The 26,187-nt window shown below is 37.7% G+C and overlaps 1 protein-coding gene across 1 annotated transcript in view; it reads right to left on the bottom strand.

Annotated features, from left to right (window-relative positions):
• Nucleotides 1-26,187, bottom strand: part of PARD3B (par-3 family cell polarity regulator beta) — a 588,698-nt gene that overhangs the window by 307,988 nt on the left and 254,523 nt on the right. Inside the window, exons 12-14 of the mRNA XM_023732913.1 lie at nt 13,409-13,579; nt 8,543-8,675; nt 2,353-2,452 (exon numbers count right to left, since the gene is read on the bottom strand). Coding sequence (XP_023588681.1) covers nt 2,353-2,452; nt 8,543-8,675; nt 13,409-13,579 — 404 coding nt within the window. The remainder of the gene's footprint in view (nt 1-2,352; nt 2,453-8,542; nt 8,676-13,408; nt 13,580-26,187) is intronic.

Here is a 26,187-nt window from a genome sequence, read left to right as displayed (position 1 = left end):
ATTCTCCAAGAAACAGCTCAAACACTACTCTTCCTCTGAAACCTTCCTTGACCTTTTCTGGCAGAGTGAGTGGCTCTTTCCTTTGGGCTACCATGAATGGCATTTTGTATCTAATGCTTAGTAGGATGGATCCTAATTATCCATGTGTCTGTCCCTTCAACAGGACAATGCATTTCTTGAGGGCAGGGATGCTTTCTAACCATTATATTTTATATAGTGTCTGGCTTGGAGCTCCATAAATACTTTTGAATGGATGAGTGAGTGAATGAATGACCTAATGACCAAATACAGTAGAACAGAAAAGAAGAATAAAGTCAGAGAAAATGCCATACTTTTGACTGAAAGGAGATTACTGTTGACCTTTAAGAAAGCAATTCAAGTAGAGTGGTTTGAACAGAAGACTAAACACAGGGGATTAGGGAGGAAGGGGGTGAAGAGAAAATGGAAGTTACTAGTTCATAACACAAAATGAAAATTCACAGAAGGGCCAGTATAAGCTTTCTTTCAAGATCATGAGGAATGTGCTTTGCCTAATAGGGAAGGGAAGAAATCTGTAACAGTTGTAGATTGAAGCAGTCAAAAAGGCAGCTGCTAAATTATAGTAATTCCACCTCTGTACTATCTCTGAACTATTTCTCTCACTTGAAGGTTTCCCATCTGTAAGCTTCCCCCCAGCCTCCTCGGCGCAGGTCCTTAGTACCTCTCACTGCAATTCCTACAGTAGGTAGCCGAGTCTTAGGCTTCTAGCAGATACCAATCCTCCTCCATTTATCCAATCCATGTTATACACAACTAAAATGCAATTTTTATTGTGTCTACAGCCTACGCAAAACCCTACGATAAGATTTCACTGTCTCCTGAATGAAGTCTGTATTCCTTATCCTTGGCACTCTGGGCTTTATCATCTGGCCAGTCAGTCATGATATGAGTTGTACATATCAACTTAGTTTCCCACCTCCATGCTTGTTCTTCTGCCCTTCCCTTTTTCTGAAATTCCTTCCCTTCCTGAGCTCATCTAATAATCTAATATCCAACCTCTAACCATCCTTTAAGACTTAGCTCAAATGTCACTTTTCCTATAACATTTTCCCTGATTCCTCCATCTAGAAGCATCTCCTTTGCTTCAGATGCCCAGGGCACTTTATCTGTATATTCTGGTAAATACTACATTGTACTATGTGTTCTAGTAATCACTTTGACTTATTAGCCTACTAGCCTCTAGAGGGAAAAGTTTACATCCGATTCATCTTTGTACAATCCCAATGGCTTTGTACATATACACAGCATAATCAATAAAGTGGGACCAATATAATTATTCTAAAATTGGATGTTTTTGAATGCTGCCAAACTGTCATTTTTGATCCAGGATAAAGGCAGGCAATGAAATGAATGAAAAAAATTAATTATGTCCACATTTTCTTTCAAGAAACCCCCAGAGATACTGCTCTAGAACATTATTTTGATTACCAATCTAGTTCATGAAATTGTGTTTGAGTAAGATAACTGACTTCAAAAATACAAGAATCAGAGATTGCTAAATATAGGTAAGCTCCCATCTAATAGAGTTAGCTATGCTCCTATTATGTTGCTTTATTTTTAGTGGATTTTATTAAAAAGCATAATGGGAATGACACTAGCACTGCTGCAAGAAAAATGAAGAAATTTCACAGGATTATCATGGGACACAGAATGGAATAAAATACACAGTTTTTAACAGCCATAATAAATACAGAAAATAGCAAAGGGACAATTTAATGATTTTTAAAACTCATCAGAAGAAAAAAAAATCTATGAATTCCACTAGTCAAATGATGTGTATGCTTAGTAAATCTCTCATGCTTGTGTGATTCTAAAAATTATTGATTTTTAGTTTCTATTACAGAATGGATATAATATTGGGTACTCTTTTCAATATTTTAGATTATATATGGTGTTGCTTGAATTTTTAGATTCCATTAACTTTCTTACAACATCTATTTTTAAAATAGCTTTAGGGTTTGCCAATTACAAAAGGGGGGAAAAAAAACCCCTAAGCTTTATGTTTTCTCACTTTTGTTTATAGCTTCCCATATAACTTTTCTTTTAGCTCCACTGCTCTAGTTTTTAAACTTGTAAAAGAAAATTCAACTATTTTCTTAAGTATTTTAATAACATATGATGAATCTTAGCAAATTCCAAGAAACAAAATATGAACAACCTAAACTATTAGCTACGAGAAGCCTACACTGTAAAGGAATTATGGATACTATGAGATTTCCATTCTGGAAAGAAATAAGAGTTAAAATAAGGTTGCTGGGTTTTCCCTGAAAAACTATAACAGGGAACATTTACGATATATCATTTTATCGATACCTGTGGCTGTAATCTTCAAGGCCCAATTCCAGACTAGGATGTGGTGGTGGAGAAGGCGGTACTTCATTCTCCGTCCATCCATCACTGGGAAGCAATAGCTCTATAAACAAAGAACAAATGAAGCTATAGTAAACTGGTGGCAGAACTGCTCATTTCCTGGTTTTGTTTCAGTCTATCTCACAGACACAATTTTAACCAGCACATAAACTAGCCTCAAAATAATAAGACCTGTAACGAGACTGAAGGATCCGTATGAAAGCAAACGCAGCTGTATGAGGAAATTTAAGCCTGCTAATATATTTTTATACCGGTGACCTGCTGGTAACCCCTGGCAGGTCAGGTTGATACATCTTAACTACCTTTTCCACCTATGAAGGGCTGAAACATATTCATTACCTATGATTTGTGGAAGAATAATGAAGCCTCCTCTTTTATGTTCTAACGTTTTTGTAAACAAGACTCTATAATGAATACTCTGGATTACCTGGTGATTTAAGCATCTGCCTTAGTAGCAAAATTACTTTTAAAAAATCATGAAATTTAGTATATCTACTCACATTTTAGACACAGTAGGGGGAACACTTTTTTTTGCAACTGTGCCATAATGGAATCACCTGGGTTTGGGGCCAGGCAAGCAAAAGACTGGGGTCTGAATTCTAGTTTCCCACCTACTCTCTACTGGAAAAAATAGACATGTACTCTGAATCTTACTAAAACTACTAACTAGTCAGGTTTATTAAGCTCTTATTGTGTACTGCGCTAAAAATTATGTGCATTGTCATTTAATGCTCATATTTAATAGTAATTTAACTGATGTACAAAAAGCATTATTTTGATTAAGAGTATGGCTTTTGGAGCAGGATTGCCAAGTTTCCAATCGAAGTTCTATTGTTGTGTAGCCTTGGGTAATTTATACAACTTCTCTAAGCCTCAGCTGTTTATAAAGTAGAATAATAATACCTTCATTAAAGGACTCTAAGATTTAAATAAGCTGGTGCATTTTCAAGGAGTGACTTATAAATGCAAAGTGCTAACTAAGTAATATAAAAGATTATTATTCTATAAATCATAAACTATACTGTGTACCTCTTACAGTGAGATATTTGGTAAAATGTGGAGCATCTTTGGCCCTGATTGCTGGAACAAGAGAAAATCTCTTGGTCCTCGATCCCTGAGAACTTCTGCTGGCAAAAGAACCTGCTTTGACTTGTCCACGTATCAGACAAGAACTTGCTTTAAGCTCTCCTCCATGGATTAGTCTGAAATGGAGATAGCTCTAGTAGTGCTGACTGACATGTCCCTGGAAATGAGCTACAGTAGGTGACCAGGGTATAGAAGCATGAAAGGCAGCCAACACTGCCCACCTGCATCACCCCCACCCCAGTGGTTTGGTATTGGTGGCAGGAGCCAAGCAGCCAGAGATTTGCTGAGAGGAACAGAGCAGAAGGATTAAAATATAATTAGGGGACATGGGACATATGAGGGCAGCAACCTTTCTGCTGGCTCTAATTTCTCTACCATCAACCTCCCACTCCATCTTCCATCTTGGTGGTAAACACAGATATGATCATGTAACTTGCTTGCCCAAAACCACTTCATTGTCATCCCACTGTCTACAGAATAGGAGTCCCTGAGTGGTGCAAATGGTTAACAAGCTTGACTGCTAAACAAAAAGTTGACAGTTCAAATCCACCTAGAGGTGCTTTGAAGAAAAGCTTGGAGACCTACTTATGAATAATCAGTCATTGAAAAACTCAGTGGAGCACAGTTCTACTCTTGACACACAGGGTCACCATGAGTCAGAATTGACTAGACGGCAACTGGTTTTAGACTGTAGATAACTTCCTCTTTCTCCTCTCGCTCCTCTTCCACAGCTTCTTCTCTGGCTATGCAAGATTTATATAATCATTAACTTCAATTTTAATTGCATTCACATAATCAATCTACGTGTTTTTTTAAAGTGGTGTTGGGCACAGATGACAAGATAGTTTGTTTGTTGACTCTTTATTATTGATACATTTTTAAACAACATATTCAGATGCTGTTAAGGGCATTTGTTTTCCCCTTTTAACCTAAACAGTTTTGTTAAGCCCTGTATCAGTGTAAAAATCTAGAATTCTTATGTCCTAAAAAGAAGATTTCTGGATTTCATTGGGTGTACAGGACACAGTCTTACAGTCTTCTTGATGGCCATTCAAAACATATGCCTGTGAATGTTGACACTTTACCCTCTAGTCACTATTTCATTGATGGCAAATGGTCCTTCTTTTAATCACCACCATTTACTATTGTTGCTGTTTGTTTTTCAGGGTCAGATCAGAAAAGAAGGGTAAGAATACTGAGGGAAAAAAAGGTCAGAAAACTACAGCCCCTGGGCTAAAACCAGTCTGCCATCTATTTTGTAAATAAAGTTTTGTTGGAACACAGCCATGCCCATTCGTTCACATGTTGCTCTGGTTGCTTTTGTAGTATAAAGACACAGAGTTGAACAGCTGTGACAGAGACCCCATGGCTTGAAGAACTTAAAATATTTATTATCTAGCCCTTTACAGAAAAAGTTTGCCGACCTCTGCTTTAGACTATTCTTGAGGACAGTAATGGCATTGCATTCATCTCTGCATCCCTCAGAGCGTATCCTGCCCAATGGGGGTGTCATAAGCATTAGTCAAATTAGAAAGTATAAACCCCATCACTGATGCTGCTCCACAGGTACTGCCTTATATGCAATAGATGAGTAGGTATATGCTGATTCCCAGGAGGATATGCATTAGGAACAACTATACTAATATATGCCTCTTCAAAGGACCCCAGAGAACATGGATGTAATGGGACTAGACGCAAAACCAAAATGTTTGATTTGGGGTGGGTATGAAGGCCTTGGTGGGTAATCCTGGGCATACATGTGAACAGTGGGTGCTTGGGCAGGGGCTGAGATGGACTTGAGCAGAAAGGGAAGGGGAAGTAGGAGAAGCACAAAAGGGGAGATGAGAGCCATAAAAGAAGTAATAACAAGCCAGCAGCAAACTATGCTGAGGCTATTACTCTACCTAGGTGAGATCTGCCAGTGAGATTCTTCATTACCACTCAGAAGCTTAATAGGATTTTATAAAGTAACCACCTGAGACACAACCTCTATCCTTATTACCATCTTGGGGCATCAAACTTACTCCATTGTGGGCACTGCGAGCAATTCTCTAACACGAATGTAAACTTTCTGGTGTTAACAATTTCTATAAACGTTAGTTCTAAAAATGTCTTTTCTGTGTAACAGCTTGACAGGAATAAAAAAACGTGTAACTCAGGAACTGTGGGTGGTATGTACTATTATTACAAAAATAGATGGAACACAGCATATCAACATTGGATGTTTAAATATACAAAAGAAAGAAAAAGGAGAAGGGAAAAAAGTCAATGTTTTGTTTGGCTGTAACAGTTCCTCTCCTTACTAGACATTACATTTTGTCAAGTTGATTCTGTTTTATAAAGGAGGTCCTTAAAAAATTGGCGAGTCAAAAATTCACTCAGGTTTCACCTGGCCAAATCTTAGTGGTGCATTAACACTGTACCTGGATCTGAAACTCAAGAACTCACAATGGTTCCCAAAATTAAAATGTTATTAACATTACAAAAAAGGTGATGATCATGATATTCTTCTATAGCACCATGTTTATAAATTTTGAGATAATTTATTTGTGTCTAAGCCAATAGGCTTATTTAGAAAAGAGAATTTCATCTACTGGCCTCTAACAATCAAAATTTAACAGGTCTTTGCTGTGATAGTCCTAATTCTTACAACTTGATATTGTATCACAGATCCACAAAGAAATAATAACAATAGATTTTCTTTGCTTCTTAAAAAAAACAATGCTTAGTAGAGTCAGTTCTTAAAAGAATTATATTTTTAATGTTAATCTGGAAAATTGAGGTAGGGCAAGGAAATGATGAAGAAACCTCGTTGGTAGTGGATCTACATGCTTTTTGTTTGTTTTTCCATTGTTATAAATGTTGTTCTACCTGGATCTATGTCTCAGGAGGAACAGAACAGACAAAATGTCCCACTGGTGTTCTGTGGCCACTTGTGACCAAAGGTATCGGAGAGATACAAACTCCCGAATAGTTCAGTGAAGTTCCCAACTATTATTGCATTTTGTTTTAAGCATGTGTTTTTAGTGGATTTGTTGTTTAAAAATAAAATTTGTGTAAAAATAGAATTCTGGATGTATCCTTACACCTTATCTTGAACTAGTTGTATAGATATATTGTTTTAGCCTTTGCTATCCTTTCTAGAGATAGTATCTCATTTCCTTGAGTATTTCAATGCCCTCTAAAAATTAAGTAGCATAAGTATCATCACAGCATCAATATTTTATAGGTATTAAAAAATGTAGCAAGATAGGCAGTAACTAGCCCAATGTTCCCATGGAAGTCACGGGTGTAATTAGGAATAAAACTCTGAACTTGGATTGTCACTGGACCACATGCTGCTTGAGAATTAAATGCCAATCAAATTACATAAAGCCTTGATATTTTAATACAGATGCCAATGCTTTTGATCATGTAATATAGACATGGTGGAAAGAAGCTGTTCTATTCTTTAGAAAACTTGATGTTCCTTCCCCAGACTCTCTTGCTATTGTGATTTAAGGTCTCAGAAGAAGATTTTGTTCTGTCACAAGAACTTTTAATTTCATTAGGAACACGAGGAAATTATACTGAATATTTCTTTATGTACATATTAAGTCAGCTTCTAATAATGAACATTCTCAGTATACGATGAAAGGACTTCATTAGTTCTGAGGGTTCAGTGCAGGACAATGCCCAGGATGTGGTTTAGTGGGTGGACTCTAGTCAGAAAGACATGAATGAATCCAGGTTCTGTATATATCAAGTACACGACCTTGAGTAAATTATTTTTTCTCTCTGAACTTCTATTTCTTCATCTGTGAAATGAGGATAGTAATATTACCACTTTTAGTATGCATGCAAATTGTTTAGCAAAATATCTAACAGAAAGTATGCTTTTAATAAATGTTAACAGCTGTTGCTACAACTCTCACTAAAATGGAGGGATTCAGAGAAAAAACAACACCCTGTTCTGATGAACCAATTTAGTTCTAGAGTAACCTCAGATTCACAAGCCCGTTGTGACAGAGTTATCTCAGAAACTGCTCAGAGGTAGTAAACTTCTGGCAACATCTTAAATGTCCAAAAGCAAGAAATTTACCACATAATATATAGTATATTCAATAGAAAATTGTGTATCCACTGAAAGTAATGCTGTAGATGAATATTCAATGACATACTAGGATGCTCTTAATGTGCTATCAGTTTAAAAAAGCAGCTTCCTAAGCAATATATACTATAAACTTCCATTCCTACAAAACACACACATTTTAATAAAGAAAAGACTTGAAAAATACACATAAAAATGTTATTCATTAGTATCTTTGATAGGTAGAAGTAAGGGTAATATTAAATTTTCTTTTTATTGCCTTTCTTTAAATTTTCTACAATGAATATGTATTACTTTTCCAATATAAAAAAATGAAAGTTATTTAAAAAAAAGATAAAGGGAGATGAAAACATTTTCTTGGTGATGTGAAGTAAAATTTCTGAAAAACCAGGAAAAAACACCCAAGTTTTATACATCTAGAGCTCTACTAGAAATGTAATCCATACCAGAAAATAGGGGAAAGTCAGTGTAGCAAGTCAATAACAAGAACATTCCAACCTTCATGTAATGGTCTCAGTTCATGGTGTTTGCCACGCTCATATTAGAGTCAAGTATAAATCTCTGAATCATGTGATGACTATTTTATGATTTAGTGGATACAGTTTTTAAGTTTAATAGGTATTTATATTTGGTAACTTCCAATATTAAAAAAGCTTCAAAAAAAAATAGTGGTTTGCCATCTTTGCTTCTCCAGTCAAGATTTGTTTTCTACATAGCCCTCTGTGTTGGGGGCAGCAAGCATAGAAACTGTCACTTAAGCTGGGGGCATTGCAGGAATCTGATTCACAACTTCTGAGTCAGCTCTCCCACCTCTCTCTCAATGTTCATGACTCAGAGTAACAAAGTCTGTACTTAGTCTAATTAACTCCTTTTTATTCTTTTTTTTTTTTTTTAATAAAAAGATGCTTTTGTGTTTTCTCACTCCATTTGCAGTGGAAGAGATGGACAGACTCTTACCTTTCCATTTGTTGTGTGGGCTATAAGTGCCAAATGGATGCAGTGTGCTATTATCATTTCTCCTGGAGGTGGTTACAGTGTTTTGACAGTTCTCAAAGCCTGGCTTGGAAAAAGCCCCACACTCTGTAGGCTCCTACGGGATAAAAATAAAAATTATGTTTTCTTTTTAAGATATGTTCCCACTTGGTCAACTGAAGCAAAGCTAAAGTATGATGCATTTATTCAAGAGTCTATTGCATATAACTCCTCATCTATGGAAAATAAAAAAGGCCCTATTGGTTAAAATATCTGAATACAAAATTAAAAATACTGACAATGTGGTGCTAGGGATTCAGAGTGCTGATAGCCAACACAAAAAGGGATTATTAACTTTATTATTCTTTCCCCACTTACAACTGGCATCTTTCACATTTTCTTCCATCTGGGAGTGCAGCTTGTGTTAGTGTCAACTCAAGAATACAGTTAATGTCAAGGGGTTTCTCTGCCAACCAGCTGGTTCCTCTCTCTTTCTTTCTCTCTTGTCAACTGAGTGCCTGTGGTCTAAGACAAGTCAGAGCCCAAGCAAGTTAGCCATGAAGTGCCACGAGGATGTTCCCCACAGACACTGGGTCTTCTGGCCAGGAGCTAAAGCAAACTAGTGTGACATCGCCAGACAGTTGTTCTCCTGAGATCTTTTCTTTCTTTCTATATTTCCCCCTCCTATTTTGATTTTGACAGTCTGCAAACAAAGTCACAGTTTACTTAAAACTGCTGTATCTAGAATAACACCCTCAAAAGCCATGTTCCACAGGTGCTGAAAAGGTAATAGGAACAAGCTGGATTATATCTAGCTATTTTTTTTAAGAGGATGGAGGCACAGAGAACTGGGTTTTGTTCTTGCTAGTATTATCTGTTTCCCTAAAAGATTTCAAAACCCCTTGCCCATTGTCATTGAGTTGATTCTGACTCATAGCAACTCTATAGGACAGAGCAGAACTGCCCCAGAGGGTTTCCAAGGAGCAGCTGGTAGATTTGAACTGCTGACCTTTTGGTTAGCAGCCAAGCTCTTTAACCATTATACCACAGGAAGTCATCTCATGGTTGCTCCCTTGACCCGCTTATGAAAGGAAGATGCCCCAGACAGAAACACCGGTGTGATCCCCAAAGCACTTTTCTTTTGAGAAAAGCATTTGGCTCAATCAACGCATTGGATTTATTCTTGCCTCTCCCCTTTAGTTACAAAAGCTCAATGCTAGTTAAACAAAGTGTTTAAAACATTCAATTTATGCATTCTTAATAATTAAAACATTTTCAGTGGCTGGGGGTCCTTTTGGCTTTGTGTTAAGGCTTAGAATACTCTCTCCACATCCATTGCCTCAGTACTGTTAGCCAAATCAAGTCCGGTACCAAGGCAGTCTACTCCTAAATCAAAGCCGGAGCCCCGGCAGGAAGAGAAGTAGGTAGGTCTTAGGACTTGCTTTGCACAGTCATGTGCTCCGAATGACCAACAACAAGAACAACAACAAAAAATTCTGCTTTCCCAGCTCTTTGATAAATGACACAATCAATATCCCAACAACTGATCAGTAACCAGCCTAATTAAAGTATTCAGTCTGTAAAATAGAGCTGTCGGGGAGCCCTCCATTAGTGTCCCAGCCAATAAAAAATATAATGGATTTTTAAACATATTCTCCTTCTATATGAGCTGCAGCAGGGAGGGAAACAAACAAAAAAAAAAAAAACAGGTCATAACCCATTTTTTTAATACCAAGTCTCTAGGCTCAAATGGAATTACAATCGAACCTCAAGCTCATCCTTTAAGAAAAAATGTTTCTGTTTAAAATGATTCTGATTCAATCAAGGGCTCATTATGTATTCTTCACGAGGTCCTCATCAAAACTGTTTACGTATCTTGTACATCTGGGTAATGTGGAAAAAAACCCCAACAACTATATATTTTGACTTTTCTTAAGTAGCTTCTTCAATTTTTCATATCAATATAATGTTCAAGTAACAATTTTGGTATTCTTGCCAAACTGAACTAATTGATTTGCCTGAATGTATGAGCACCTCTGAGACTGTTTTCTAGGTTATGAGTGCTTTTTATCATACCTGAGGCTGACTGCTGTTTCACAGGAGAATACACCAAAAACAGAAGCACACAACATATGCTCTGACACACCAAAACACAGATTCGGGAGATTAAATAGCTACAGATTTTTCCCCTAATTTAATAAAGATAAGTTGTATATTAAGCTTCTGTCTTTGTAAGAAAAAAATGCTTTTTAATCTTCATGGTACCACAGAGACTCTCAATAGCTGAGAGTCATACCCGCTCATCCTCCACGGAAAGCTTGTAAATATTCCAAACCAAACCCACTGCCATCCAGTCAATTCTGACTCACAGCAACCCTGTAGGACAGAGCAGAACTGCCCCATAGGGTTTCCGAAATTGTAATCTTTATGGAAGCAGACTGCCACATCTTTCTCCTGAGGAGGGGCTGCTGGGTTCAACCCACTGAACTTTTGGTTAGCAGCCAATCGCTTAACCACTGAACCACCAAGACTCCCTGTAAACATTAAATCTGTAAATACTAGGGAAACTGAAAACAGATCTTGTTTAAATGTCCTCATAAAAATTTCCTTATGACCCATTTCGTATTCCTGATTGATCCTCTAGTGAACTATACTAACAAGACACTTTTGAGGACAGGCAAAGAACTGAAAGTTTAGTACTTTCTTCTGATGAGACAATTGTCAATCTATCCCAGGATAAGAGAATTAAAATAAAAATACCTACAGTAAAGGAGAATGAAAATGATAAAAGGTTCCAAGGGATGAGCCAAAATACATAGCATCTATCCACTAGGCAGTCACACATAGTTAAAGAAAGAAATGAAATTAGGGAGGATGAGAGTAGGGAATATCTTACTCTTTTAAGAATCATACATACAAATATATATATATATATATATATATATACATATATATACATTTTTCCTTTTGCTATCTGCATGGGTGGGTATTGTACTCTAGAGCAGTGACTTCTATTAGTTGTAGACTTTTCTATTAGCTAAGATATCACTCTTCAAAAAAATCTTAAGGGAGATCCAATATGCAGATACACAGAAGGGATGCCTCAGGGATTCATGGGCTATCCTTCAATCCCTATCCCCAGAATGGATTCCATGGAATCCTTGGGCTCTAGAGTAAGAACTGAATTAAACTAGACTAGAACCAATTCTCTCATGGTAAGGAGCAATAGATAAGGGCTTTGTAGCTATATGTATAAGTAAAGCCCATTAAATACTCATGAAAGACTCTCTGTCACTTAAGCAGAAGCAAATGTTGAAAACTATGTTGGTTCATTATCTATAGTCTCCAGTAATTGGCCAATTTACATTTATTTAACATCCACAAGGTTATGTACAGAAGACTATAAAGGTACAGTTACTCCCTTCCAATAGCTGCTAATATAACAAAGTGAGCTATGGTTTATAACTCCTCTACTTAAGCTTACCATCTGAGGTGAAGTAGGTCTCAGATGAAACTTTTAATAATTCATTCAACAGATTATTTATTAAGTGTCTACTATATGTTGTACAATGAGGATACATTAAGGAATAAAACAGATAATAATCCCTGTCATCTATTAAGTACTAAACACTCAACTATGCATGTGGTTACGCTACTAGAAAATGGTAACCTGTAATTTTAACCCAACCAGTCTGAAACTCCTAAGTCCCTGGGTGGTGCAAATGTTAACATGCTTGACTGTTAATCAAAAGACTGGGGGGCTGAGTCCACCCAGAGGTACTTTGGGAGAAAGGCCTGGTGATCTATTTCTGACACAGGTCTACTCTGACACACATAGGGTCACTATGAGTCAGAAGTGACTCTACTCTAACTGGTTAATCCAAAACTCTAGAACCAAAGTTTTTAACCACTTGTACTCTTACATCATTTAAAAATTTTTAAGTTGAATTTATTATTAAAGCTAATATTTTATATTACTGTGCTTTTCATAGCACTGTATTTGAACTTTACATAATGTTGCATTATGCAAATATCATTTGTCCTGTGAGGCTCTCCTGATATGATCTGATTTGCTGAATTTTTTCTTAACTCTTACTACCATCAATTTGTTCTTCTGACTGTCTCCTAAAATGATTTTTATAAGTATTTTATAATTATCCTTCATAGATAAGAGAAAATATTTTAGGAAATTTTATACTTATTATTTGTATATAAGTGAGATGTTTAAGGATATTAAGATTTAGAGATATTTTATACTTATTCTTCATGTGTAAGTGAAATATTCCTAACACTAAAAATATCCATAAGTAAACCATGATAGAAGACTTCAAAAATAAGACTCTCATTTATTTAATAACATGAAGCAAGTAGCTTGCTTATTGGCTCAAATTTTAAATGAATTAACTGTCAGATCTATATTATCCATCTGCAGATTATGGGGGAGAATCTAGAGAGCCGACTACATTATAATGATCTACACATTAAACATTGTACACATTCGATTAAATTTTCTAAGGTATGAACACTGTTAACACATCAACCAAGAGACATACAAAGATGTTTATAAATAAGTCCAGCTCTCTAGGAATTTCTGTGGGAAAATTAAAAACCAGAAGAAATGGGCCTGTTATATTTGATAAATTACTTACTTTATATGCACATTTTTATACTTTCCATATATATCTAAAATATACAACCACCTGTTCCCCACATAAATCCATCAGATCCCTCTTGGAGCATATTTTCCCACTTGCTGAGTCAATATGAGTCTAGCTCCAATCCTAGTGACGGAGGCTTGCATGTTCTGTGCCCATCTGGACATTTTGCCAAGGGAAATAAGATTTACATCACCTCTATTGGTCTCTCTGGCCTCCTCAAAATCACCAACTGGATCATCCCTCGTATGTTTCCTTCCATGGACATCGATCGCCTAAGTGTTTCCATAGCTTCGTGGTTGGACTTTCCCAAAAGAGCTTCCCCGTTAACTGCAATCAGCTGGTCATTCACTCGCAGACGACCATCCTAAGGCAGAAGAAAAACAATGTTGAACAGAGAAAGGAATGGTGATGACATGTGGCTGTTTCAAGGAAAATCTCAAGTTTTAAAAAGAAAAGAGAAGAAAAAAACTTTTGCTATTACGAATGATTTATTTCCTATGGCAGAAAAAGGTTATGGAGCTTCTCAAGCAGTCACGAATACTAACAATAATGAATTGTGTGAAAGTACTTTTTAGAAATCTTTGAGTCCTGAGCCACAATAATTTAGATATTTGTATAAGGCCTCTTACCTATATCTTTTGCAAGCATGCTAATCTAACCTGATTTTGCCATTTGCTCTGGCAGAGATCAATATTGCTGACTCAAGGAAAGAGAATTATGAAACAAAGAAGCTGGTCATATCCCTTGAACTGAGGTTTGCAATTTTCAGGAACAGAGAGACAGTATGCTTAAATGTAGCATGCTTGACAGTAGTAATGCATCTCCTAGATATAGTTGCTAGCTCTACTCAGCGGTGCTGGCAAAAAAAATTTTCATGAAATTTCCTCTAATACAAAGTGTGCAAAACAACAGAGAGGAGAGTAGTGAAGGACCAATGTGCTATGATGTCTTCTGGCAGGAAAGCTTGACAAAGGGGATTTTCATCTGGAGGCTCTGACTGAGGAGCATCTTCAGGAAAGAACACTTCTTACCACAAGGCAGAAAGAATCCAGCACCTTAGAGGTGGCCAGAACTTTGATCTAAATCACTTCTAGGCACTAATCATCTTCAGCCAAAAATCTCTCACGAACTGGAATCTACAGCAGTAGTTAACAATCTGGGATACCAGCTCTCATACAAAAGAAGTTGAGGGCATGACCACAGTTCATTTCCTCAGCAGGAAGCCTTGGAGGACAGACACCTAGATTGAGTACATGACCTGTACCCTAGGATGGATTTATCAATAAGCAAGGGAAGCACCTGTCTAGGGCATCAACAAAATGGGGGCACCAGATGTCCAAAGCAAAGACCCACAGACGCCAAGCAGACAGGACGCAAGGAAAAGAGACTGCCACAGTGGAAGGGAACTGGCAGAACACTAAATGAAATTGATACAGCTCCAGTGCGTGAGAATGTGATGGCTGGAAATAGTATACACACAGAGTCACTAGGGCACTCATGTGCAGGGATGTTTAACTTATGAGGCCCCTACCACTTCAACACCTTCATTGACACGTCTCCTATGGTCCCCTCCCATGAAACTGAAACTTCTTATCTCAGCAGGTCTCTTGAGATTATACTATTTCTTTCTAATAAACAAGAGGTAAGGGTGGGCTGTCGAGTCTAACTCTTGCTACATTCACCTAATATGAAACTGGATCCAACATGAGTGGCTACTGAGCAAGGACAGATTATATCAATAAACAGGTCTCTGATCCATTTTGAGGGAACCATCTTGTACATCCACATCTGCTAATCTATCAGCTCCAGTTAGGAGGGCCAGAAATGCTCTTTGCCATGATACAAACACAAGGGTATGCTCTTGTGCACGTCCGCACGTCCTGGTAAACAACAAATGGCAGTCCCAGACGATATGCAAAAGCAAGGGAACTCGAATACGATGACTACTGCAATGAATTCAATCAAGTGGCTTTTTACTTGCTTAGCATTTACATGCAGAGTTACATCCTAAGTTTTGTAAACAATAATATTTATAACTTTAACTTTAAAATATGTTTGACATACACGTGGATACAACCTAGCATATATTTAATATAATACTAACATGGGTGTTAATTTAATATAATACTAACATAGCAAATGTACAAAAAAATACTAGAAATATTAATCTTTATTTAACACGTTGTTGTTGTTAGGTGCCATTGAGTTGGTACCGACCCATAGTGATTCAATGTACAACAGAACAAAACACTGCACTGTCCTGTGCCATCTGTACAATTGTTGCTGAGTTTGAGCCCACTGTTGGAGCCACTGTATCAATCCATCTTTTTGAGGGTCTTCCTCTTCTTCAATGACCCTCTACTTTACCACCCCCAGGTGTCTGTCAGTTTGTCATACTATGGGGGCTTGCGTCTTTCTGTGATGCTGGAAGCTATGCCACTGGTATTCAAATACCAGCAGGGTCTCCCATGGTGGACAGGTTTCAGATGAGCTGCCAGACTAAGATAGACTAGGAAGAAGGACCTAGAAGTCTACTTCTGAAAAGAATTAGCCAGTGAAAATCTTATGAATAGCAGTGGAATACTATCTGATATAGTGCTGGAAGATGAGCCCCTTCAGGTTGGAAGGCATTCAAAAGACAACTGGAGAAGAGCTGCCTCATCAAAGTAGAGTCAATCTTAATGATGTCGATGGAGTCAAGCTTTCGGGACCTTCATTTGCTAATGTGGCACAACTCAAAATGAGAAGAAACAGCTGCAAACATCCATTAATAATCAGAATGTGGAATTATGAAGTATGAATCTAGGAAAATTGGAAATGGTCAAAAAGAAATAGAATGCATAAACATTGATGTCTGAAGCATTCGTGAGCTGAAATGGACCGGTATTGGTCATTTTGAATCGGACAATCATATGGTCTACTATGCCGGGAATGACATCTGGAAGAGGAATGGTGTTGCATTCATCGTCAAAAAGAACATTTCAAGATACATACTGAAGTACAACACTGTCAGTGATAGGATAATATCCATACACCTACAAGGAAGACCAGTTAACACAATTATTATTCAAATTTACGCACCAACCATAAGGTCAAAGATGAAGAAATTGAAGATTTTTACCGACTTCTGCAGTCTGAAATTTATTGATTATGCAATCAGGATGCACTGCATTGATAATTACTGGTGACTGGAAAGCAAAAATTGCAAATAAAGATGGACTGATAGTTGAAAAATATGGCCTTGGTGATAGAAAAAGATGCCTGAGATGGCATGATAGGATTTAGCATGACCAATGACTACTTCATTGCAAATAGTCTATTCCAAAGAAAGGTGGTCCAACAGAATGTAGAAATCATCAAACAATTTCATTAATATCACACACAAGTAAAATTTTGCTGAAGATCATTCAAAAATGGTTGCAGCAGTACATTTACAGGGAACTGCCAGAAATTCAGGCCCAATTCAGAAGAGGACATGGAACCAGGGATATCATTACTGATGTCAGATGGATCCTGGCTGGAAGCAGAGAATACCAGAAAGATGTTTACCTGTGTTTTATTGACTATGCAAAGATTTTGACGGTGGACATCAAAACAAATTATGGATAACATGGCAAAGAATGGGAGTTCCAGAACATTTAATTCTGCTCATGAGGAACCTGTACATAGATCAAAAGGCAGTTGTTTGAACAGAACAAGGGGATACTACGTGGTTTAAAGTCAAGAAAGGTGTGTGTCAAGGTTGTATCCTTACACCATATCTGTTCAATCTCTATGCTAAGCAAATAATCCCAGAAGGTAGACTATACAAAGAAGAACAGAGTGTCAGGATTGAAGGAAGATTCACTGACAACACGGGTTATGCAATGACACAACCGTGCTTGCTGCAAGTGAAGAGGACTTGAAGCACTGAGTGATGAAGATCAAAGACTACAACCTTCGGTATGGATTACACTTCTAAAGAAAACAAAAATCCTCACAACTGGACCAGTAAGCAAACATCATGATAAACAGAGAAAAGATTGAATTTATCAAGGATTTCATTTTACTTGGATCCACAATTAACACCCATGGAAGCAGCAATCAAGAAATCAAATGACCTACTGCATTGCAGAAGTGTTAAAAAGCAAAGATGTCACCTTGAAGACTAATGTGCGCCTGACCCAAGCCATGGTGTTTTCAATCGCCTCATATGCATGTGGAAGCTGGACAATGAATAAGGAAGACTAAATAAAAATTAATGCCTTCGAATTACAGTGTTGGCGAAGAATACTGAATATACCATGGACTGCCAAAAGAACGAACAAATGTGTCTTGGAAGAAGTACAGCCAGAATGCCTCTTGGAAGCAAGGATGGCGAGACTACGTCTCACATAATTTGGACATGTTATGAGGAGGGATAAATCCCTGGAGAAGAACATCATACCTGGTAAAGTAGAGGGTCAGCGAAAAACAGGAAGACCCTCAAGGAGATGGACTGACACAATGGCTACAGCAATGGACTCAAGAATAAAAATGATTGTGAGGATGGAACAGGACCAGGCAGTGTTTCATTCGGTTGTACATGGGGTCACTACAAGTTGGAACCGACTCGATGGCACCTAACAACAACTACTTTACCAAGCATGATGTCCTTCCCCAGGGTCTGGTCCCTCCTGATAACATGTTCAAAGTATGTGAGATGAAGTCTTGCTATCCTAGCTTCTAAGGGGCATTCTGCTAACTTCTTCCAAAAAAAATTTGTTCGCTCTTCTGGTAGTCCATGGTATATTCAACATTCTTCGCCAACATCATAATTCAAAGGCATCAATTCTTCTTTGGTTTTTCCTTATTTGTTGTCCAGTTTTTGCATGCATACGAGGCAACAGAAAATACTATGGCTTAAGTCAGGCGCACCTTAGTTCTCAACGTGACATCTTTGCTTTTCAACACTTTAAAGAAGTCTTTTGCAGCAAATCTGCCCAATGTAATACATCGTTTGATTTACTGACTGCTGCTTCCATGGAGGCTGAATGTAGATCTGAGTAAAATGAAATCCTTGACAACTTGAATATTTTGTCCGTTTATCATAATGTTGCTTAACGGTCCAGTTGTGAGGATTTTTGTTTTCTTTATGTTGAAGTGTAATCATACTGAAGGTTGTAGTCTTTGATCTTCATCAGTAAGTGCTTCAGTCCTCTTTGCTCTCAGCAAGCAAGGTTGTGTCATCTGCATATTGCAGGTTGTTAATGAGTCTTCCTCCAATCCTGATGCTGAATTCTTCATACAGTCTAGTTTTCGGATTCTTTGCCCAGCATATAGATTGAACAAGTATCGTGAAAGGATACAACCCTGACTCACACCTTTCCTGATTTTAAACCACGCAGTATCCCCTTGTTCTCTTTTAATGACTGCCTCTTGATCTATGCACAGATTCCACACGCGCACAATTCAATGTTCTCGAATGCCTATTCTTTGCAATGTAATCCACAATTTGTTATGATCCACACAGTTGGAATGCCTTTGCATAGTCAATAAAACACAGGTAAACAACCTTCTGGTATTCTCTGCTTTCAGCCGAAATCCATGCGACATCAGCAGAGATATCTCTCATTCCATGTCCTCTTCTGAATCCAGCTTGAATTTCTGGCAGTTTCTTGTGGACGTACTGCTGAAACCATTTTTGAATACTTTTCACATTCTGTTGGATCACCTTTCTTTGGAATAGGCACAAATATGAATCTCTTCCATTTGGTTGGCCAGGTAGCTGTCTTCCAAATTTCTTGACATAGACCAGTGAGCGCCTCCAGCACTTAGCAGTAAGTGATAAAGCTCGACCAACTATTTTCAGTGAAATAAGTACAGCTTGATATCTCAGTTTGTCTGTAGATTCCACTCCTGATCATTCTCATACAGATAAGTATTGTTTTAAGATACATATCTCCAACAGATGGAAAATCTGTTGAGTGATTTATCACATTTACTAGCTTAAAAAGTCATACCAATGAAGAAATTGAAAATCAAGTACTTCACTATTTATGTGAAGTCTGCAAAATTGATTTTTCTAAGTGCAGATGCCAGTCCTATGACAATGCTGCCAATATGTCAGGGTGTTATAAAAGTATGCAACAGAAATTTTTAGAACATAATGAATATGCCATTTTTATACCATGTGCTATGCATTCACTTAATCTTGTAGGATACAGAGTGGTAAATTGTTGTCTAGAAGCAGTTGATTTTTTGTACTGTTCACTTACTGTACACATTTTTGCCACCTCTACTCAGTGATGTGCAGTTTGTAAAACATATTTAAGCAATGATCAAGCATTAAAATGTCTTTCTAATACACGGGGAAGCACATGCTGTAGCAGTGAGTGCAATTCTATAATCTTACACTCAAATTCTGATGCCTTAGAAAAAACTGCTGAATACCTAACACAAAAAAGAAATATATATAAAGAGAAGCTGAATACATTGCGAAAAAAATGCAAACACTAGAGTATGTATCTATGTTGGTTATGTGGAATAATACATTGCAACATTCTCATCGAATTAGTCAAGCTATCCAAGATTCAGAAGTAAATTTAAAGACATGGACAGATCTCTACCAGTCATTAACAGGGTATTTACATAATTTAAGAGAATATTTGGAAAACACAACAAAACAACCTCAGCCAAATGCTGATTAGGAAGCAGCTCACTGTTGCAGAAGTATTAGAAAGAAACACGTAAATGACAGAAGTGCTCCAGAAGTATTGAGTGCCAGAGATTAATTTTATATAAGCTCATACTACACTATCAGTGACACACTTGAATCTTGCATGAAAAGAAGGGTAAAAGTGTATGAAGTTCTTTCAAATAGATTTTCCTTTTCAAATGATGTTGGTATACCTGGTGAAGAATGCATGAAAGTATATGAGAAATTAGTGCCGGTTTATCCTGATTACTTAAATACAAACATTTATGAAGAACTGCAATGATTTTATTCTTATATGACAACTAAGTTTACAGATTCAGGAAAGACAAATTTTACTCATGTATGCATGTATGACTCTATAATAGAAGATAAAACAATGTGTATTTCCCAATGTTGACATTGCTTTATGCATATTCCTAACTTTAATGATCACCAGCTTCACAACAGAACACTCCTTTTTGTTCCTGAAGAGATTCAAAAACCCTCAGTATACAAAAATGATTCAAGAAAGACTCGATTCATTATCCTTATTATATATAGAAGTAGATATTGTTTGACAGCTTACTTGTGATGAAATCACTGAAGAATTTGTAAGAGCAAAGAATAGAAATTTTTTTAATTATAACATGTTAGAGATGAAAGATCTAAAAATAAAATACAGTGATTTGTTGTAATATTTTTTTTCTGGTTATTAAATTTTCTTTTATGACATCTTTTCATTTGTTCATTTATAATTATAGCATTTATTACAAAAGAAGTATCAAGATTGAAGTATGAGCTGTTTAAAGCAAAATTGGTGAAAGTCAATCTTTTGTTGTCAGTTTTTTGTTGTGGAAGATACAGAATTTTACATTGATTGTTGAAACAACTAAGTTCATTGACTTATTTTCTTTGTTGCAGAATATGCGGAATATTCTTTTTGTAGAAAATGTGGCATATAGTAAAAATCTTAGTACCCTGCATCCACTAAAAATTTTATAGTCCAGTTCATCTCATTCCACTTAAATGGCATACATCACTTTTGAGTTCAATTGCTGATATTATAGCCACATTTAAAAAGAAGTTTTAACATGAATAGTTAAGACACCACACACACACACACACACACACACACACATATAGTCAGAAACCCTGGTAGTGTAGTGGTTAAGAGTTATGGCTGCTAAACAAAAGGTCAGCAGTTTGAATTCACCAGGTACTCCTTGGAAACCCTATGCAGCAGTTATATTCTGTCCTATAGGGTTGTTATGAGTTGGAATTGACTCGACGGCAATGGGTTTGGTTTTTGGTTTTATATGTAACAAACATATCACGTTCGAATGCGCGAGTAAGCAGAGGCTAGGGTACCACAGATTATTAGTGTTTGGGCCCTCACATGGCCTTAATCCGGCCCTGACAGTACCCATTTTACACTAAGGTCAAAAGTTCTTACTATGAGATACAGATGGCAGTAGGATTGTTATGATACTGCCGTCACTAATATATTTAACCGAAATAATGGTAGATGTGTATAATAATTTACTTTTCCAGAGAATTTTTCTGTGAACTCCCTCCAGTGATTCTCAAAACACCCAGGAAGTAGAGTTCATGTTTTTATTCACATATTACAGATAAGGAAACTGAGGCCTTTAATGTAAGGTGATATAACTTGCCCAAGATCACAAAAGCAAGTCAGGTTTGGGTTTCCTGAATCTTAGCTCTTTGGTCTTTCTACTAGAACTCCCTTTGTTACTTATCTCTAGACTGTAGTTTTGCAACACTAAAATAGGAAAGGAAAATATTAGTTTTTGCAGTTAGAAGTATCTGGGATCCTTGTTCAAATTAATAATAATAATAAAAAAAAAAACCTCTTTAAGAAATGAGAAAACCAGACATACAGTGAACAATAGAAACCAAGCATATAGCTTTGGGAGAGAAATCCTGTGGACAAGTTGATAAATCTAACTAATGCAACAGCAGATGGTCAGAGGAAGTTCCTCTGCTGACAGCCGGGAAAAGGGAGAGAGTGGTGAAAGCCGCTGTAATGCCCTTGCGGAGATGCACTGCACATGCCGTCTGCTAGAGAGGGTGTTAGCTACATAGGATTGCAGAGGCCAAACAAAGAGGCACGGGCCCACTTGGTGAAGAAATTGAGATGGTGCAGCAGTGGGCTCAACAGAGAAGGGCATAAAAGAGATGTAAATGTTTAAGTGGAATGCTTCAACAGAGCTTACTATCCCCTCCCTTCTTCTTGTTTTCCCACTTCACTTAACCTTTACCCTAATTTGGAGGGAGTCTAGAAATGAGATTTACTGGAAAGGCCAACAAGGGAAAAAAAAAAAAAAACCTCTTAATTTCTGTTATCCAATTTTGAGTGAGGTCACATAAAGAATAAGATTAAGGCTACATGAAGAGAGGCAAAACAAAAGCAGCCTTAATGGTTTAGTCACGTGAAGTGAGATAAAACTCAAGAAATTATTCTATTCTATTTTGGCAAATAATGAAAAGAGGACTATTGGGTGAATCTTCAGGAAGAGGTTAGGAGGGTCACACAAATCTTTTTAGTATGAATGGAGAGTGCTGTATGTCTTTTAAAGAGGAGGAACAATCAGAAGAGTTGGCTCAAGATCCCAGCACTGTTAACAGGAAACGCGATCTAATGTTCAAATTTGTAGAGGCTTAGCCTTGGCAGGACATCTCAACCTCTATAATAGGAAGAAGAAAGATAAATACTGGAAACTGATGGGACAGAGGGAATGAAATCTGAGTGATCACACCTGGTAACCTCCTATGAATCTTTTCTGTGAAGTATGGGGCAAGGTCACCAGAGTAAGGAAGTAGACAAGAGATAAAAGAAGAACATTATTATTATTATTTTGGTAAAATATTTCCAACAGCAATTAAGCACAAACTTTTATTTTCAGCTACATTCTAAGTCTCAAGCATGCAGAATTACACTGAAGTACGATATGTTTGCTATATTCAATTCCAAACAAAAAGGCAGGCTGGGTCACTCCAGGGCAGCTGGAAATTTTTTTAGAAGACATTCATATTTATCACAAGTGTCACCACAGAGTTGTGGGCACGATAAAAATCCACACACTCTCATTTTCAAGCTTGGCTAGTCTGTTGTTATTGGTGTGCACTTCTTCTTTATAAGATAAATGATGGGTAATTTCATTAATGGTGATGCCAGTAAGCACCACGTTATCCTAACATTTAGAATATGATCATAGAATTTAGAGCTGGAAGGGTCCTTAAAGGTCATCTTGTCCAACCTCTTCTGTTTACCGATGAATAATAAGGCTCAGAGACATTAAGGGGGTGAGAAGCCATTTACCGAACACCTATCAGTCGAAGTCACTTCCACACACATTAGGGCTTGCTCAGCTGGTTAAGGTCAGAGCTAGAATAGAAGAGCCGAAGTCCTGACTTCTACAATATTCCCTGTTCACTAAACCATTCTGTCTTCTAAATAGATAAAAATGACTGCTTCTTAAAGGGGTAATGCTTCCAGAAAAAGTATGTTCAGAACCAGAGAGGACAATATGCCACCAAATGTTTCCTGGAAGACAACCCTGCATCAAAGCCAGAGATACATGATAGAAGACACAGTGACAGATGCCTGTGCCATGAGAATGAGGAGTAAGGAGGCAAGATGGAGGAGGAAAAAATGTGTATCTACCTAGCTATACATACATACCTGCACATGCATGTCTATTATTGATCTAAAATGAAATTTATTCAATGAAGAACTCCTCATTCAAATTCATAAACTATCCCTCAAATTTGTTTATATTCTTTTTGGTTTTGAATAACTATGACCAAGAAAAGTAGCCTTTTATGATTTTATGTTTTTATATTAATATCATGTTCATGTAAATACTTAAGTATGAGAATACTAACTCCCATCAATTGACTTTACATAGTAAATTCAACAATCTAGGGATGTTACTCAGTGATTCTAGGATACTTATTTCATTAAAATCTTGGGTTTTGCTTTGATTTTTTAAAGAAAAATAAAAATCCATTTACTTCCTACCTTACTCCAATAAGACCTCTGAACAAAAGGATGCCAACTTATCCTCCCCAGCTCTGGAACGCTCCATAACAAACGTTATCAAAGCTAGGAAGGGATAAAGGCAGTTGCCAAAGAAGAAGAAAAATATTTTTAAAAGGAGAACAGAACAAAGAAGTATAAAAAGTAACCTTCCCTGGGCACTTTAGGACAAATAAAAACTGATATAAGATTTAGGTCTTCTCCATGTCCTGGGTTGGCTTCAAGTCTCATCAGCCCTGATCTGGTTCCAAAAGCAGTAGAAAGAGAATGGACTAGGAGACAAGATGTAGAAGTATTACATCTCTCTTTGTGAACACCTAAGACATGCCAGTCCTACGTAAACACTTTAAATGCAATCTCTCATTCGTTTCTCAAAACAATCCTGTGAAATAAGTACTACTCTACCATTTAAGAGATATAAAAATGGTGGCTCAGACAAATTAAGTGACTTATCCTAGGCTGGAGCAAAGGGTATTGGCATGGCCAAGTCTACTCATCTCTAAAGTCCATTATGCTATGCTGCTTCTAAAATCATAGTGTTAGAGATGATTAAAATCACTATGCTTATTAATAACATTAATTATTTAATATGTTTCCATTCTGTGAAGGCATTGCATTAAACCCTTTATATGCACTAACCCAACTCACTGCTGTTGAGTCGATTCAGACTCACAGTGACTCCATAGGATTTCCAGGGCTGTAAATCTCTACAAAAGCAGACTATCGCATCTTTCTCCCATGGAGCCGCTGGTGGTTTCCAACTGCCGACCTTTTGGTTAACAGTCGATGGCTTTAACCACTCTGCAACCAGGGCTCCTTATATGCACTAGACAATTTAATTCTTGCAACAATCCTACTTGGCACTAATACCCCCATTTTATAAAATAAGAAATTGAGGTTCAGGGAGGTAAATGAATTGTTGCAAGTCATGTTTCTAAAAGCAGGTTTGAACGAGGACTGCATCATTCTGGAATCCATGTTAACAACCACTTTGCTAGTGATTATTAACCTTCATGGGATCTCAGACCCCTTTAAGAATGTGATAACAGCTACAGATGATCACCTCTTAAAAATAAATATTTACGAATTCCGGCAAAATGGCGCTCTAGGCAGAAGCACCACGCCGTCCCTCCACAGCAAAGATCCAAAAAACTAAGCTGAACAGAGAATACAACAATCCTGAAACCCTAAAACATCAAATGAAGAGATAAGGAACTCAGCCAAGCACCAAATGGAGTGAGAAAACTGACAGAGAACGGAGAGCGAGGAGAGATTCATGCAGAGGTCCTCTACCAGCTAACGCAGCACGGATCCACCATCTAGGAATCCTATCGGAGACCAGGAAGGGGGGGTACGAGAAAGCAGCCTCACAGAGCGTCCAGCAGGTGACAAAACAACCGGTAACTGGCGATATATGCTTTCCCACCCCCCACCCTTCTTCACCCCGACTCGGCCTCCTCTGCTTTCCACGGCCACAGTCTCTTGACCGGGAAACAGCAGCTGCTTGGATTCCATACACCTGAATGGGTGGCTCTCTGAGTGCCATTTGTGGGCTGCTGGTGTTGCTTTTTTCCGCATCTTTTTATTTCTTCCTTGCCTCTCCCTACCTCTCCCTCCTTTCGCTCGAGTACCTCACTCCGTGCACCATCTTTGCTTCTTCCTGAGGGGCTGCAGAGCTCCGGTAATTTGTGATATACACTTTCCTACTCTCTACCCTTCTTCACCCACACTCGGCCCCCTCTGCTTCCCACGGACACAGTCTCTTGTCCAGAAACACCAGCCCACACTAGCTGGCTCTCTGAGTGCCATTTGTTGGCTGCTAGTGTTGCTTTTTTTTTTCTGCTTCTTTTGATTTCTTACTTGTCTCTCACCACCTCCCCCTCCCCTCGCTCAAGTACCTGGCTCCGTGCGCCATCTTTGCTTCTTCCTGAGGGGCTGCGGAGCTCGTTCGAGTGCGGAGCTGCTTCCCAGTATGGGCTGCCGCGCTGGTGGGATCCCAGGGCTTTTGTTCGTTTGCTTGTTTTGAATTGTTTGTTTGTTTTCTTTTCCTTTTCTTGAGTTGGGAGCCCTTTCTGGCCAGGCTGAGCTGCGTGGCAGGGAGACGCCCCTTCGGCTTCCACAGACGTGCAGAGGGATCCCTGAAGGCATTCCTTTTTATGTTGGGTTTTTTTTTTTTTTTCTTCTTTTTTTCTGTTTCTTTGGGGGCCCTTCTCGTTTTTTGTTTTTTTAATTTGTCTTGTTTTTTTTTATCCTCTTT

Source organism: Trichechus manatus, unplaced genomic scaffold (assembly GCF_000243295.1).
Source record: "Trichechus manatus latirostris isolate Lorelei unplaced genomic scaffold, TriManLat1.0 scaffold00056, whole genome shotgun sequence".
Lineage (NCBI taxonomy): Eukaryota > Metazoa > Chordata > Mammalia > Sirenia > Trichechidae > Trichechus > Trichechus manatus.
Note: the sequence above shows the minus strand (reverse complement) of the source record. Positions and strands in the feature narration are given on the sequence as shown.